This window comes from Macaca nemestrina, chromosome 15 (assembly GCF_043159975.1).
Source record: "Macaca nemestrina isolate mMacNem1 chromosome 15, mMacNem.hap1, whole genome shotgun sequence".
Lineage (NCBI taxonomy): Eukaryota > Metazoa > Chordata > Mammalia > Primates > Cercopithecidae > Macaca > Macaca nemestrina.
The window spans coordinates 14,799,055-14,815,793 of record NC_092139.1 but is presented as its reverse complement, the minus strand read 5'-3'; the positions used below and the strand labels follow the sequence as shown (position 1 = coordinate 14,815,793).

General features: G+C 53.3%; 1 protein-coding gene and 1 long non-coding RNA gene across 2 annotated transcripts in view; one reads left to right on the top strand and one right to left on the bottom strand.

Annotated features, from left to right (window-relative positions):
• LOC139358433 (uncharacterized) overlaps nucleotides 1-5,318 on the bottom strand; it is a 44,562-nt gene extending 39,244 nt beyond the window's left edge. The window contains exon 1 of the long non-coding RNA XR_011613261.1: nucleotides 4,768-5,318. This is a non-coding gene — a long non-coding RNA (uncharacterized lncRNA). The remainder of the gene's footprint in view (nucleotides 1-4,767) is intronic.
• Nucleotides 5,319-6,732: 1,414 nt separating this feature from the next.
• On the top strand, nucleotides 6,733-12,795 carry LOC105470690 (snail family transcriptional repressor 1). The gene is made up of 3 exons (XM_011722884.3): nucleotides 6,733-6,900; nucleotides 7,911-8,438; nucleotides 11,766-12,795. Exons 1-3 carry the CDS (start codon nucleotides 6,819-6,821, stop codon nucleotides 11,948-11,950), a joined length of 795 nt encoding a protein of 264 aa, XP_011721186.1. The 5' UTR covers nucleotides 6,733-6,818; the 3' UTR covers nucleotides 11,951-12,795.
• Nucleotides 12,796-16,739: the final 3,944 nt, after the last annotated feature.

Sequence of the window (16,739 nt, the reverse complement as noted above, 5' to 3'; positions counted from 1 at the left end):
GCCTGTAATCCCAGCACTTTGGGAGGCCGAGACGGGCGGATCACGAGGTCAGGAGATCGAGACCATCCTGGCTAACACAGTGAAACCCCGTCTCTACTAAAAAATACAACTAGCTGGGCGAGGTGGCGGGCGCCTGTAGTCCCAGGTATTCGGGAGGCTGAGGCAGGAGAATGGCGTGAACCCAGGAGGTGGAGCTTGCAGTGAGCTGAGATCCGGCCACTGCACTCCAGCCTAGGGAAGAGAGCCAGACTCCGCCTCAAAAAAAAAAAAAAAAAAAAAGAGAAATTAAGAAGTTCATTCACCCGGGAGGCAGAGCTTGCAGTGAGCTGAGATCCAGCCACTGCACTCCAGCCGGGGAGACAGAGCGAGACTCCGTCTCAAAAAAAAAAAAAAAAAAAAAAAGAAGTTCATTCACTGGAAAGACATGCAGGATTTTAAAAAAGGAAAGAAATCAAGTTCATCAATTTGGTGACTAAAGGACATGAAGCAATAGTTCAGAACACAGAGAAACAGAAATGGCTTTGCAGTATGTAAAAAATGCTCTACCCTGCCGGGCACGGTGGCTCATGGCTGAGCATGGTGGCTCATGCCTGTAATCCCAGCACTTTGGGAGGCTGAGGCGGGTGGATCACCTTGGTTGGGAGTTCGAGACCAGCCTGACCAACATGGAGAAACCTCATCTCTACTAAAAATACAAAATTAGGTGGGTGTGGTGGCACATGCCTGTAATCCAGCTACACGGGAGGGTGAGGCGGGAGGATCTCTTGAACCTGGGAGGTGGTGGTTGTGGTAAGCTGAGATCACACCATTGCACTCCAGCCTGGGCAACAACAGTGAAACTCTGTCTCAAAAAAAAAAAAAAAAAAGCTCCACCCTAGTCATGTGAAATGCAAATGACAACAGGAGATCCCATTCTCCCTTATCAGACAGGCAAAGATAAAAGAGTTAAAGGCCAGCAAGGTGGCTCATGACTGTAATCCCAGTACTTTGGGAGGCCGAGGCAGGTGAATCACTTAAGCCAAGGAGTTTGAGACCAGCCTAGACAACATGGCAAAACCTCAGCTCTACAAAAAAAAAAAAAAAAAAAGAAAAAAAAATTGCAAAAGACAATTAGCCGGATGTGACGCCTCGCACCTGTAGTCCCAGCTACCCTGGAGGCTGAGGTGGGAGGATCACTTGAGCCTAGGAGGCGGTGGTTGCAGTGAGTAGGAATTGTGCCATGGCACTCCAGCCTGGGTGACAGAGTGAGACTGTCTCAAAAAATAAAAAATAGACAGGGTCAGGTGTGGTGGCTCATGCCTGTAGGCCTGTAGTCCTAGCTGCTCAGGAGGCTGAGGTAGGAGAATCACTTTAGCCCAGGAGATGGAGGCTGCAGTGAGTTATTATCATGCCACTGCACTCCAGCCTGGGCAACACAGCGAGACCCTGTCTCAAAAAAGAAAAACAAAAAGACAATACTCTGTGTTGGGCAACTTTTGAAAAGGGGCCCTCAACTCCCTGCTAGTGGGAGTATAATTCAGTTTAATCTTTTTGGATGACATTTAGACAAATGTATCAACATTTTATATAACACACCATTTGATCTGGAGTGCAGCTGTGTGTAGAGGGCATTCATTGAAATTGCCACATTATTGGTAGTAGCCAATACATTGCAATCTAACCTAAATGCCCATCATGAGTCTTCTCATTAGGTAAATTGTGATTGTGGTATAATCCATACAATGAATAGTCTGCACCCCTGCAGAAAATTAAGGGAGCTGCGTGTAATGATATGGAATGATTTTCAAAACAATGAATATTGTTATAGCATTACCCGTGTAATGACAATTCAAAAGAAAAAAAAATTATAGCAAGGTGTAGGTTAGTGTGGAGGTTCCTATCTGTAATACATAAAGGGTTGTACATATATATTTATTTTATTTTTTTGTTGTTGTTGTTGTTGAGACGAGTCTCGCTCTGTCGCCCAGGCTGGAGTGCAGCGATCTCGGCTCGTTGCAAGCTCCGCCTCCCGGGTTCACGCCATTCTCCTGCCTCAGCCTCCCGAGTATCTAGGACTACAGGTGCCCGCCACCACGCCCGTCTATATATTTTTAAAAATACAGGATCTCGCTTTGTTGCCCAGGCTGGAGTGCAGTGGTGCTTTCTTGGCTCATGGCCGCCTCTACCTCCTGGGCTCAAGTGATCCTCCCACCTCAGCCTCCCGAGTAGCTGGCTGGTTTTTTGTTTGTTTGTTTTTGTTGTTTTTTTTTGAGATAGGGTCTTACTACGTTGCCCGGGCTTGTCTCAAACTTCTGGGCTCAAGTGATCCTCCCACCTTGCCCTCCCAAAGCGCTGGGATTACACGTGTGAGCCACCACGCACTGCCCCTGCACATATTAATATATACATAGGCCATCCCTGGAAGGTCATACAAGACACTGGTTTTTTAAAAAAAGGTTGCTTTGGGGAGGGAAAAGGAGGTCTGGAATGGAGGGAGACTCTTCTTTTAGTTGGGTAATTGTAAATCACATTATTTAGCTATTGGTTTTACTTCTAGTGGGAGATTGGCACCTGCAGAAAATGGAAGCGTCTATTCAAATGTATCTTCCTTCCAGAAGCCACTAGGTATTCCCAGATTGCTCCCCCCCCCGGCAGTCGTATCAGCCTTCATCTCCGTGAAAGGCGCGTGCCCCCGCGACGATTGCAGGGAAGTGCGTTGGACAGCAGAGGGCGCCAGAGGACCGCGCCCCGGGCCTGGGGCGGGACCCCTTGTGCAGGGAGCTGGGGAGGGCCTGGCCCTGCCGGGTCCGAGGCCACCTGGGCCGCAGATGTCGCCCATTTCCGGGAGGACCTGACACCACAGTATCAAAAGTGTCACCTCGCCTTCCCCTGCAAAGGGAGCTGATCCGCGGCCGAGAGGCCTGGCCTGAAGCCTCCTTACCTCGTGGTCTCCGCCGCCTGCAGGAGGGAGTGGGATGAGGGCGGGCCTGGAAGGGGCGGCGAGGACAATTCGATCCGATATGAGCAATGCCCCTCCCCTCTGCGTTGCCTCCCACCCCCATGCCCCACGCAGGTACCTGACCACTGAAGGAAAGTGGAAAGCGGGAGGCCCAGGCAGTGGCTACCTGCAAGTACTTGATTGAGCCCCTACTATGTGCTTTGAAGAAAACAGAATAAGGCAATGACTGTGGGCTGGGCACCGTAGCTCACTCCTATAATCCCACCAATTTGGAGGCTAAGGTGGGAGGATCAATTGAGCCGCAGAGTTTGAGACCAGCCCGGGCAACATAGCAGGACCCCATCTCTACAAAAAATAAATTACCCAGGCATGGTAGCCCGTCTCAGTGAAAAAGGGGAAAAAAAGAAAACAGAAGGTGGGTGCTGGGGCAGGGGTGGGTCCTACTTTGGCTAGGGTGATCAGGGAAGGCTCCCCTGAGGAAGTGACTTGTATTTTTTGTGTTAAATATATTATTCATACCTAAAAGTGTTTAAATTGTCTCAGTACACTGGATGTCATGAAGATATGGTAAAATAAAGTCTAGGTACAGTAGAAAGACTTACAATAAAGATCCCTCCCTGCCTAGGAAACAGATCATTACCAAAATTCTAGAAGCTTCATGCACAGCCTGTTCTCGCCTCCCCTCCTCACCAGACACTCTTCAGATTTTTGTATCAAACATTTCCTTGCAGCCAGCATAGTGGCTCACCTCTGTAATCCCAGTACTTTGGCAGGCTGAGTCCAGGAGTTCCATGCTGCAGTGAGCCATGATCGTGCCACTGCACTCCAGCATGGGTGACAGAGCAAGACCCTGTCTCAAAAACAGAACAAAAAAAACCTTCCTTGCTTTTCTTTCTAATTCTACAACCCCCACATACATCCCTAAATAATATAGGGTTTCATTTGCCTGCTTCAGAACCTCATATAAATCCAAATAACTATGCATTTGTTTGTGACCTCTGCTGGACATTGTGTTTCTGAGATTTATCCCTGTTGCTACATGGAGTTGTAGTTCATTTTTATTGCTGCATAGTATTCTATTACAGGATCGCACCATGGTTCATTAATCCAGTCTACTGTTTATAAACATTTGTGCTGTATCCAGTTTTGTTTTTGCTTTTGCTTTTTTTGCTATTAGGAAAGAGGGTGCAATGAATATCCTTTTTTGGGGGGGCAGGGTTTGGGCTGGACAACAGTTCTTTTTTTTTTTTGAGACGGAGTCTCGCTTTGCCGCCCAGGCTGGAGTGCAGTGGCCGGATCTCAGCTCACTGCAAGCTCCGCCTCCCGGGTTCACGCCATTCTCCTGCCTCAGCCTCCCCAGTAGCTGGGACTACAGGCGCCCGCCACCTCGCCCGGCTAGTTTTTTGTATTTTTTAGTAGAGACGGGGTTTCACCGTGTCAGCCAGGATGGTCTCGATCTCCTGACCTCGTGATCCGCCCGCCTCGGCCTCCCAAAGTGCTGGGATTACAGGCTTGAGCCACCGCGCCCGGCCGGACAACAGTTCTTTACCTTGCTTGGTTGCTCATTATAATCCCCAAGGGAGTTTTTTAAAATGCTGATGCCAGAGGCCCTACCCAGACTAATTAAATCAATATGTGGGTGGGGGTGGGGTGGGCCGAGGCTTAGGTGTTTTAATCCTTCCCTGTGGGGACCTAATGTGCTGCCAGAGCTGAGAACCCCTGGGATGCAGTTGGTTTGAGGACAGACAGGGAGAGGAGTCACCTGTTGCTAGCTGATGCCAAACTTTCCCAAAGTGACTCTGCCCACCGACACTCTCTCCAGCTCTCACCTCCTCATCAACTCTTGATTGTGACCAAATTTTTCCTTGTTGTCCTTCGGATGGGCGTGAAATGGCAGCTCACTGCGGCTTGAAATTGCCATTTCTCTCTTTATTAAACGAGGCTGAGCAGTTGGTAAAGTTGCTGCTGAAACAAAGAATGAAAGGAAGCCAGCGTGAAGATCTAGGAGCAAAAGACGTAGGGGAGAGGAGGAGCAGCAGGTGCCACGGTGGGAAAGGTCTGGGATGTTGGAGGAACAGAAGGAAGGGTGGGGGAGGGATCCTTGTTCATGGGGGAGGGAGAGAGGCTCAAGCCAAGGTCAGCCGGGGTCAGAGCAGCGGGGCCGAGTTGGCCGAGGAAAGGACTTTGGCTTTTACTCTGAGACAGGCGCATGGGAGGGTTTGAGCAGAGGAGGGGGTGCTCTGGCCTCACTCTGGCTTCGAGCAGAGGATCCTGATTGGAGCTAAATTGACACGGGAGGGAGAGTATTCCGCCTAATAACTGCTTCCTGCCTCTGTCCTCCACCCTACTCCCCGCTCTCCAGCTAGAAACAGGGGAAGACGATTTTGTTCACGGCTGTTACATCCAGCACCAAGTGACCAAAACAGACAGTAGTTCTGCCCTTCATGTTGCTGGTGGTGGTGTGGGGTGCTTATAGGTTTTTCTAGTCTTCCTTCACAGGTGGAAACAAGAACGGTGAGACCTGTGAGGTTTATTTCAGCGCTACCCCCGGGCCTGGTATGCCTCCCAGGGAAGCTGGGGTGGGGGTGCAGCTGCCCCTCACCTGGGCTCACCCCACATGCATTCAGTCAGGGCCCCTACAGAGCAATGTTAGAGCCTTTAGACACAGGATCGAGGATCTTCACAGGGGTGAGGAGACACGCCCGGCCCATCCCTTCTTTCTCCCACCGGCCTACAAGGATCTTTTTCTACGAAAACTCTAACCAGGTCCCTCGTCAGCTGAAAATCCTTCGGTGGCTCCCCAGTGCCTTTGAGGCAAAGTCCAACCTCCTACGAGGCCCTGGGGCACAGCACATCTGACCCCTCCGGGCCTGCCCACCCCACGCCATCCCTGGGAGCTGCTCTCTAGGAGTTACTCTGAAGCAGTTGCCACTTCTTCCCTCGGGCCTTTTCCCTTGATAATTCTTCACTTCCTCTGGGAAGTCACCCCGACCCCCTGTCAGGTGACCCGCCTCTTAACGGTCGCTGCGTCCCGTCTCTCCCCCGCCAAAGCACACTTCCCTTTGCATTGTAATTGTCTGTTTACTTCGTCTGTCTCCCCCACTGGACCGGGAGCTACCCTTCGGGAGAGGCCTTGAATGTCCTGTCCGGGGCTGTGCCCTGCCCCAGGTACAGCTGGGCCCTCCGCAAACACTGGCTAAGGGAAGGAACGGGCGCTCTTCGCTAGCTGGGCCAGGCTGCTTTGCAAAACGGCCGTAGCATTTCACGCCGCCAGGAGCCACGTGCGGTGTCCGTTTCCTCGCTTCCTCCCCAGCAATGTGCATTTCCCTCGTCAATGCCACGCTCTCCAGGCGCCAGCCGGGCGGAGGAAATTTCCGCCCCCTCCTAAGCCCGAGGCGGGGGCGGGCGTCGGAAGGTCAGGTGTCCCGGCCCGCGCGCAGCGCCAGGGGGCGTCAGAAGCGCTCCGACCACGGGGCGCTGAGCAGGTGGGCGCGCGGCGTTCTGGCGGGGTCCCACCTCGCAGGGGCCTCGCTTCGCTCGACGTCCCGCCCCGGACAGTCCCAGCACCACTGACGACCCGCGCTGCGCCTGCGAACTCCGCCTCGGAGGAGCCCCCGCCCGGGCTCCCAGCGCCACGCGGCGCGAGCCCGGCCAGCCCCCGGCGCACCTGCTCGGGGAGTGGCCTTCGGCGGAGACGGGCCTCCGATTGGCGCGGAGGTGACAAAGGGGCGTGGCAGATGAGGCCCCTCCCCTCCCACCCCCTTGGAGTATTTAAGGGAGTTGGCGGCGCGGCTGCTCTCGTTGCGCCGCGGTCCGGCCTTGTGAGTGGTACCTTTGCGCTGCTCCTGCGCGACTCGGCGACCCCAGTGCCTCGGCCACCATGCCGCGCTCTTTCCTCGTCAGAAAGCCCTCCGACCCCAATCGGAAGCCTAACTACAGCGAGCTGCAGGACTCTAATCCAGGTGTGTTGGAGGGATGGTGGGCTCCAGGAGGTTTGGGGGAGACAGGCGAAGGCTGCGTGGGGGCCACCTGAGGGAGGCGGCCTGTCTGAGCCAGGATCGAGTCACAGGGTGTTTTGTGGAGCATTGCGGGCTCGGGCTCGGGCTCGGGAGACCGGGCAGGTGGGTCCCCAGTCCTGGGGATCGGTCTGGGTGGTTGGGGGAGTGCTGTGTAGAGAGCAGGGGTTTTGTGCTTGGGTGGCCTGTGTAGCCGGCGAGAGGCGGAGGAGCTCCGCGAGAGTGGGAGAGGAGGCCTGTGTCAGGAAGGCCCTCTGGACGCTGCTAGGGAGAGTCCGGAGTCCAGAGGGTTGAGGGGAGGGGTGGTGAGACGAGATGTGTGTGAGGAGGGGGATTGGGGCAGGGTGGTGGCTCCAGGGCTGGGGTGATGGGGTTCTGGCCTCAGGCTGGGGACTTGGGACTTAGGAGAGGGAGATCTGGAAATGACCCCCTTCAACTGGGGGTCCTACCTGTGAGAGACTCAGATTGGGTGACCTGGGCCAGGAGGGCAGGAACCTGGTCTGTTCTGTGGATCATTTTTTTGATCTAATTATGTGTTGAGAATCAGCCCACGGCCGGGCGCGGTGGCTCAAGCCTGTAATCCCAGCACTTTGGGAGGCCGAGGCGGGTGGATCACGAGGTCAGGAGATCGAGACTATCCTGGCTAACATGGTGAAACCCCGTCTCTACTAAAAATACAAAAAACTAGCCGGGCGTGGTGGCGGGCGCCTGTAGTCTCAGCTACTTGGGAGGCTGAGGCGGGAGAATGGCGTGAACCCGGGAGGCGGAGCTTGCAGTGAGCCGAGATCACACCACTGCACTCCAGCCTGGGAGACACAGCGAGACTCCGTCTCAAAAAAAAAAAAAAAAAAAAAAAAGAGAATCAGCCCTACCCAGCCCCTGGCCAGCGGTGGGTTCATGTTTGTTGATTGAGTGAATGATTTAATTAACGCCTGACTCTGCTTTTTCTCTCTCAGAGTTTACCTTCCAGCAGCCCTACGACCAGGCCCACCTGCTGGCAGCCATCCCACCTCCAGAGATCCTCAATCCCACCGCCTCGCTGCCAATGCTCATCTGGGACTCTGTCCTGGCGCCCCAAGCCCAGCCAATTGCCTGGGCCTCCCTTCGGCCCCAGGAGAGTCCCAGGGTGGCAGAGCTGACCTCCCTGTCGGACGAGGACAGTGGGAAAGGCTCCCAGCCTCCCAGCCCACCCTCACCGGCTACTTCGTCCTTCTCCTCTACTTCAGCCTCTTCCTTGGAGGCTGAGGCCTATGCTGCCTTCCCAGGCTTGGGCCAAGTGCCCAAGCAGCTGGCCCAGCTCTCTGAGGCCAAGGATCTCCAGTCTCGAAAGGCCTTCAACTGCAAATACTGCAACAAGGAATACCTCAGCCTGGGTGCCCTCAAGATGCACATCCGAAGCCACACGCTGCCCTGCGTCTGCGGAACCTGCGGGAAGGCCTTCTCCAGGCCCTGGCTGCTACAAGGCCATGTCCGGACCCACACTGGTAAGTGCCCCTCCAGGCGCCCCCACCGTTGCTTTCTGTGGCAGCTTTTGTGAATTGGGACTTGCTGTTCTCATTCGCAAAGTTGTGGACACTGAGGCCCCGAGTCTCCTAACTTCTAGCTCAAGTTCAGGGGCCTGCTCTCTGGAAATATTTGGCAGAAACGTTCCTTCATCAGCTAAGCAGATGGGCAAAGCAGACACCTTCCCAATCCCTGCAGCCTGTTTCTCAGCCAAATGGGCTGGAGCTGGATATCGGAAAAGTGCAACCAACACCTTGCTCTGGGGGCCACAGGTGTGAAGGGGCCCACCCAGCCCCACCCTCTCCTGGTCCGCCCCCTCCCTAGCCAGACAGGATGTTGTCAGACCCCCCACCTGGCTCTGAATCCTTTGAGAACTTTCTCAAAGCTTAGGCTGATGTTTCACTTCTGTGAGCCTCATTTTCTCTATCTTTCAGATGGGCATGAGAACAGCTTGTGGGGTTTCTGTACGGGCTAAATGCAGGAATGCATATGGGAATCACCTGGCAAAGTGCCGGGTACCTGCTAAACTGTCACAAAAATGGTTCCTTGGCGTTTGCTCTGCTTCCCTGCTGTGTGACTTTGGGCAAGCAACTTAACCTCTCTGAGACTCGGGAGAATTATGATGGCATATGTTTTAGAGAGTGGCTGTAAAGGTGGCTAATCACTTTATAGTAATTTATTATACCCGAATAGTTCTCAGGTCGGTTTCCCCACCCCCACTCAATCCTAGCACACACACCAGGAAACAGCAATTTTAGGGCAGAAAACACAATCACGTCTTTCGAAAATTTACTAAATATGTAGAAAACTTTCTGGACATGGAGAAAAGGTAGAACTTTTTAGAACTTGAACGGTGGCAGCCACTGTGCCTGGAGCTGCTCTGGAGAGGGACAGTTGAGGGAGAAGATTCCACAGGGTTCAAGCTGGCCAGGTTCTACCATTCCTGGCCCGGCGCCTGACCTCTGAGCAGTGAGGGTCAGTGAGGTATCTGGGAGGACTGGCATTTCGCGGGCTTTATTGGCATCTTATTCGACTAAGGCTACCCATTTCTTTTCCTTCCTGCACCAGTAGCCCTGATTTTAACATGTGAAGGTCCAACTGCTGGGCTCCCCGTGCCTGCCCAGCTCACAGGGCTCTATTTTGGGAGATTTGAACCCCTCAGGATGCTGCTCTCCTGCCTGCCTCTCTCGCCTCCCATCCGGACATTATTTTAATGTAAAGGCATGGCTGAGGCACAGAAATCCCCTTGAAATGTATCATTTCGGTCCTCATTGACTCCCATTGTGTGCCTTAATGGTGGGCCCAGTGGGTGGGGGCTGGGAGGGGTGGAGCAGGTGCATGGGGCAGGGGTGCCCAGCACCTGTTCCAGTCGCAGCTGCTGGCGCACTGCGTGGCAGGCCCCTTTAATCCGGGGGTATCGCATGTACAGTGCCCCCCTCGGCGCCCTTTGTCCCCGCCGGCCTGGTGCCGATTTCACACTTGCCAGGAGTACCATGAAGGCGTCTGGGGGGCGAGGGATCTGAGGAGTGGGGGTCAGTGCCTCCTGCATATGCGTGCAGCCCCCGCCCCCAGCCCATCATGTCCTAGAATGTCTCCTTCCCCTTTTGTTCGGGTTTGTGTCTCATCACACTTAGAGCACTTACTGTGCAGGAGGTAGTGCTCAGGACTTCACCAACAGCCCTGGGAAGGGAAGGGGGGTGCCATCGTAACTCCAGTCTTACAAATGGACTCCAGCCCCTTTTCCAGATCTCTAGAGTCAGCCCTTAGTTCACAAGGGTGAACTTACCCTTCTCATTCACATGAAGACTTAGAATGCAATCAGCAAACGCTTCAGGCCTGGCGTGGGGAGGCTGCTGTGTAATGGCAGAGTGGAGTAGTGCTCAGGCACCCCTCCCCCAGTCCTCTGTGTCCCCCACCCTTTGGAGTGTCGAGTTTCCATTTCTGCCCCATGAGAGTGAGTCCAGCTCTCAGGTGCTCCATAAGTCCCTATGGAATGCATGGGTCCCATTGGAATCATTCTCTGGACTCCCTCCTACCCTGGTAGCTCAGTGTAGCACCCTAGGCACCCAGGAGGTGATGGAATGAATTCACTCTCAGCTCTTAAATTCCATCCAGCGCTGGGATTTCAGACAGGCCCTGGCCTCGCGGGCATGTCAGGCTGGGCGTGAGGGGATTGGAGAATTGCATATTTTTTAAAGAGACTATTCAGTATTATAGAGTAGTGTCTAGCACATAGTAGGAGATCAATAGATTTAAAAAAAAAATTATAGACAGGGTCTGGCTTTATTGCCTAGGCTTGTCTCAAACTCCTGGCTTCAAGCAGTCCTCCTGCCTCACTCGGCCTCCCAGAGTGATGGGATTACTGGCGTGAGCCACCACACCCGGCTTCAATAGATTTTTGTTTAATGAGTTATTGTTATGACCTTTTATGTGGAAAATGCTGCATCCCCCAGAAAAAAACAAACAGCATTATTGGTGTTTTTGGAACTGTAGCCTTTTGGTTGGAGCAGGGATTATTACAAGACATGAGTGAGGGGCAGACTCCTCTGAGGCCTTTTTAATTTTTAAAGCAGACTTAATTATTCTCTAAGGGCTTATTGAGGACTTACTGGGTACCCAGCTCCATATGCAAGACTTTTTCCGACACAGCCTTGGCCAGGCAGATGGTGTGTCAGAGGCACAGGTTTCTGTAGCCTCTTCGGTGTTAGAAAGGGGCCCAGGCCCTGGGCTGGGGCTTAGAATGGACTCAAAGAAGGCCCCTGCCCTTATGGGACTCAGCCTGATTGGAGAACAGACAAGGAGATTTGGGATTACAGCACCGGAGGTGGGGTAGTGAGGAAAGCAGGCTGCTGGCCCAGCCCCAGGAGTGGCCTAACCAGCTTGGAGGTGGGGGTGGGGAGGCCTCTTAAGGCTGACTCTGGCTTTGGCCCCGATAAGTGACAGTAGGACGAATCAGTAAAGATGTTCGGTCGTCGTTGACCACTTCGCACATCTCTGCGGGATGTGGATGAGTACTGTGCCCTACCTTCTGTCACTTACCAACCCCTATGAGTGGGGGATGGATAGCCCGATTTTACAGGTGGAAAAATGGAGGCTCAGAGAAGCCAGACAACTTGCCCAGAGTTGCACAGTGGGAAGCAGCAGAGCTCCGTCAGGTCCCAGCCTTTGGACTCTGGCTGCGTGTTTGAGTCCTGACTTTCCTGGGATCGTGGGATTCTTTCGGGGTTTAGGGTATGCGGGGAGGGATTCCCATCACTGCCAGCTGTTGTCCCACGGCTCATTCGGCCTTTCTGGCATTCTCTCCCCAGGCGAGAAGCCCTTCTCCTGTCCCCACTGCAGTCGCGCCTTCGCTGACCGCTCCAACCTGCGGGCCCACCTCCAGACCCACTCGGATGTCAAGAAGTACCAATGCCAGGCGTGTGCTCGGACCTTCTCCCGAATGTCCCTGCTCCACAAGCACCAAGAGTCTGGCTGCTCAGGATGTCCCCGCTGACCCTTGAGGCTCCCTCTTCCTCTCCATACCTGCCCCCTGCCCGACAGCCTTCCCCCAATCCAGCAGGAAGGACCGACCCCACGTCCTTCTCACTGCCATGGAATTCCCTTCTGAGTGCCCCACTTCTGGCTGCATCAGCCCCACAGGACCTTGAAGACCATTTTCTGGTTCTGTTTCCTCTGCCTGGGTCCCTCAGTGGGCTCTGGAGGAGGCCTTCCCGTGGCCTTTTCTGTGGAGAGAGGGCAGCTGGCAGCCCCAGCCCCCGGGGGATTCCTGAGCTGGCCTTTCTGCGTGGGTTTTTGTATCCAGAGCTGTTTGGATACAGCTGCTTTGAGCTACGGGACAAAGGCCGACAGACTCACTGGGAAGCTCCCACCCCACTCAGGGGACCCCACTCCCCTCACACACACCCCCCTACAAGGAACCCTCAGGCCACCCTCCACGAGGTGTGACTAACTATGCAATAATCCACCCCCAGGTGCAGCCCCGGGCCCTGCGGAGGCGGTGGCAGACTAGAGTCTGAGATGCCCCAAGCCCGGGCAGCTATTTCAGCCTCCTGTTTGGTGGGGTGGCACCTGTTTCCCGGGCAATTTAACAGTGTCTCAAAAGGGACTGTGAGTAATGGCTGTCACTTGTCGGGGGCCCAAGTGGGGTGCTCTGGTCTGACCGACGTGTCTCCCAGAACTATTTTGGGGGCCTGACAGGTGGGCCTGGGAGGAAGATGTTTACATTTTTAAAGGTACACTGGTATTTATATTTCAAACATTTTGTATCAAGGAAACGTTTTGTATAGTTATATGTACAGTTTATTGATATTCAATAAAGCAGTTAATTTATATATTGAAAAGAGTCTGGTGTAATAGAGAAGTGGGTATTTTAAAAGGTCTTTGGTAGGGGAGGAGGAGACAGGAATTCCTGAAGCTTAGATATTTCTGACACAGCCTTAAATCTTGTCCTTGGAAATGTCACAGGGCTTTGGAGTCCTGGGTGTTCTGTCTGCTGGTGTTTGGGTGAGCCAGCAGCATCCATATGAGCTCTTCACTATACACTGTGGCTCTTGTTTACTTTCTCATTCTTGAATTTTGAAACCGATTTGGCGCATGGGGTACAGAGCTGGCTTCCTGGGTCTTATCAACTAGGCAGGCTGCAAAGCTGCCCCAGCACTGCAGGTCTTTTGGGGCCGCTTCCCCCACATGCGAGTGGAATGCGACCAAGGAGACAGAGGATGTCCTTCCTGTTTCCAAGGGCTCCCGGCCCCCTCGGGCCTCCTTGTCAGTCCCACACCTCCGTCTTGCTGCTGGGTACCAAATGGCCTTTGATGCAAGGAAATTGGCTGGCTGGAGCCAGGAGGGTGAGAAGCCAGGCCAAAGGGTAGGGGTCACTCAGCTTCCTGCTCCGAGGACTGCGGGACGGTCAGTTTGCGTCCTGGGCTAGGGTAATTCACTCCCCGCTGGCTGGGCCAACGGTGGTGACCTCACCACTGGGGGCCTCCTGGGGCCAGGAGAAAATGAGTGTCCTTTTTGAACACAAAAGGTGCTGGAGGTGCCAGTTTCCTGCGAGGAGCTGAGGCGTCCCGGAGCTTCGGAGCCCCGGAGTCAGGCTGGGGGTGGGGGGAGCTTCATGTTCCAAAGGAGAGATGATTCTTTCTTCTAAACAGGAAATGGTGACCCGCAGGCCGGGAGCAGCCCTTAATGACTTGCAGCTTTCCTCCCAAAAGGAAAAAAAAAACGTTCTCTAACAATCGCCAAATTGTGGCCTGCCTCCCTGAAGGGAAGTTAGGGAGTTGGGGGGATGGGGATTGGGCATCCATGAGCTGAAGGCCTACTGTGTCCTGGGTCCCTGCGGGTCCCTCTAGGTCGTCTCCATCCACCCACAGTAGGTGCTGACTCTGAGTGAATGATTTCATGACTTCACATAATCCCTGGGGGTTGGGCCTCTGGAAAATGAGGCACAGAGGTGGGCTTGCCTGAGGTCATCAAGCCCAGCCCTCAGGTCATCCTGGGAGTTAGGTAGGCTGGGCTCATGCCCCTGACTCTCAGGGCACTTGGAGCAAGGCTCTCTCCCTCTGGGGGCCCCAGTTTCTGCCTCTATAAAACGGGGTGACAGTAGTGCCTTCCTCTTGGAGACTGTACAGAGGCATTCATTCAGGGGTTTCAAGGGCACCATGTGTGCCAGGCTCTGTTCCAGGCCCTGGGGTTACAGCCGTGAACAAGACAGGCCATCCTTGCGCTTATGGGACGTATGTTCTGGTTGGGGAGAGGGAAAACAAACAAGCGATTAAATAAACAAGCCGCTTTTCTACAGCGATGGTGCCAGGACAGAATGAAAGAGTGCCAGGCACTAGAGAACAACGGGGTGGGGCTCCCCAGGCCAAGGCGGTGAGAGCCCTGAAAGAACTGAATTCCAGCCTGGACCTGAAGGAGAAAGATGCCGGCAGGGGAGGATCTGGGGGAGGGAATAGCAAGCCTGCTGGAATGTGCTGCCCCCATGAGAAAGACCAGGATGGCGGAGGGACTGGGAAGACAGGGTGGGAGAGGAGAGTGGGCCCAGCTCTGCAGAACTTGTGGTGCTAAGCAGGTGGGAATTTTGTCTAAGCCCCTAGGGCAGCCACTGGGGCTCTAAAGCAGGCTGGTGCTGAGGCCTGCTGTACCTTTCCTTCGAAGATCTCCCTGGCTGCTGCGAAGAATGGATCTCAGGGGTCCAGGAGAAGAAAGACAAAGGCAGGGAGACCATGAGAAAGCCAGAGGGGGTCAGACACCCTGGCTCATGCCTGTAATCCCAGCAATTTGGGAGGCCGAGACAGGCCTCACCTGAGGCTAGGAGTTCGAGACCAGCCTGGCTAACATGGCAAAAACACGTCTCTACTAAAATAAAAAAATTAGCCGGGTGTGGTGGCATATGCCTGTAGTCCCAGCTACTTGGGAAGCTGAGGCAGGAGAATCGCTTGAGGTCAGGAGGCTGAGGTTGCAGTGAGCTGAGATCGCGCCACTGCACTCCAGCCTGGGCCACAGAACGAAACCTTGTCTCAAAAAAAAAAAAAAAAAAAAAAAAGGCCAGAGGGCAGGGAGGGAGGAGTGGGAGGGAGGATGGTGGCCTGGCTCAGGGTGTTGGTGGCCTTGGAGATGAAGCCTGTATTTAAGAAACTTGTGGCAGTTGTGGCCACCCAGCCCATGGCGCAGCACACCTGAGCCCTAGTGGGTGAGAGTTATTTAGTAGTATTATCTGGGGAAGCTGGGCATGGTGGTTCACATGTGTGTAGTCCCAGCTATTTGGAGGCTGAAAGGTGAGGATCGCTGGAGCCCAGGAGTCCAAAGTCAGCCTGGACAATGCAGTGAGACATCGTCTCTACAAAAAAATTTAAAAATTGGCCAGGCGAGGTGGCTTACGCCTGTAATCCCAGCACTTTGGGAGGCCAAGGTGGGGCAGATCACTTGAGGTCAGGAGTTCGAGACCAGCCTGGCCAACATGGCAAAACCCCATCTCTACTAAAAATACAAAAATTAGCTGGGTGTGGCATCACACCTGTAATCCCAACTACTTGAGAGGCTGAGCATGAGAATCGCTTGAACTCAGGAGGCAGAGATTGCAGGAAGCTGAGATTGTGCCACTGCACTCCAGCCTGGGCTACAGAGTAAGACTCCGTCTCAACAACAACAACAACAACAACAAAAAAGCCAGGCTTGGTGGAGCGCACCACCAACGGGATGTTGGATCTAGTAGGGGTAGATACTATGAAGCTGAAAAAAGAATGGGAAGAGCCTCTATATTCTGATCCAGAGCAAACCCCAAATCACTAAACGAAAATGAAATCACCGGCAGATGTGCTCCCTTCTGTGGGCAGAAGAGGGGTGAAAATCATCAACACGTGGTTCATTCTTGTTTGTATTTGCATGCGGAGACTCTGGAAGTTAGGACAATATACTAACAAAAGTGGTTCCCTAGGGGGTTGCAGGAGGTGGGACTGGGGTGGATAAAGACTGGAGGGAGGGAGGAAAGGAGCCATCTTTTAAAGATTTTTAAGATGTTTTACTTCGAAATAATTGCAACCTGACAGAAATTGCAAGAAACAGTAAACTGGAATCATTCATTCAGATTCTTCAATATGTTAACATTTTCTCATGTATATATCTTCCCTCTCTCCCTAGACATACACACATTATTTAGTTCTGAACCATTTGAATTTTTTTTTTTTTCAGATGGAGTCTCACTCTGTCGCCCCAGCTGGAGCGCAATGGCGCAACCTCGGCTCACTGCAACCTCCGCCTCCTGGGTTCAAGCGATTCTTGTGCCTCAGACTCCTGAGTGACTGGAATTACAGGCATGCGCCACCATGCCCGGCTAATTTTTGTGTTTTTAGTAGAGACAGGATTTCACCATGTTGGCCAGGCTGATCTCGAACTTATGGTCTCAAGTGATCCACCCACCTCAGCCTCCCAAAGTGCTGGGATTACAGGTGTGAGCCACCATGCCCGGCCTGAACCATATGAGAGTAAGTTATAGACACAATGCCCCTTCACTGCTAAATATTTAAGCTGTTTCCTAAGGATAAGGACATTCTCCCATAGTTTCATGATCAAAATTAGGAAATTTAACATTGGTGCAATGCTACTCTGTAATCCATAGTCATGATCACATTTCTGCATGTGTCCTAGTGATGTCTTTCACAGAATTTTGTGGGGTGTAGTTGGAGGGGAAATGACCAGGATGCAATGCAAGGATCACACACGGCATTCACTTGTCCTGACTCTTTTATGTATTAATTTAATTTTTTTTTTTTTCTAATAGAGAC

Excerpts from the sequence above, each read along its gene's own strand:
- LOC105470690 (XM_011722884.3), top strand. The coding sequence starts at position 6,819 with ATGCCGCGCTCTTTCCTCGTCAGAAAGCCCTCCGACCCCAATCGGAAG. Across the intron at positions 6,901-7,910 it reads GCTGCAGGACTCTAATCCAG|AGTTTACCTTCCAGCAGCCC; the intron begins GTGTGTTGGAGG and ends TTTCTCTCTCAG. Across the intron at positions 8,439-11,765 it reads CCATGTCCGGACCCACACTG|GCGAGAAGCCCTTCTCCTGT; the intron begins GTAAGTGCCCCT and ends TTCTCTCCCCAG.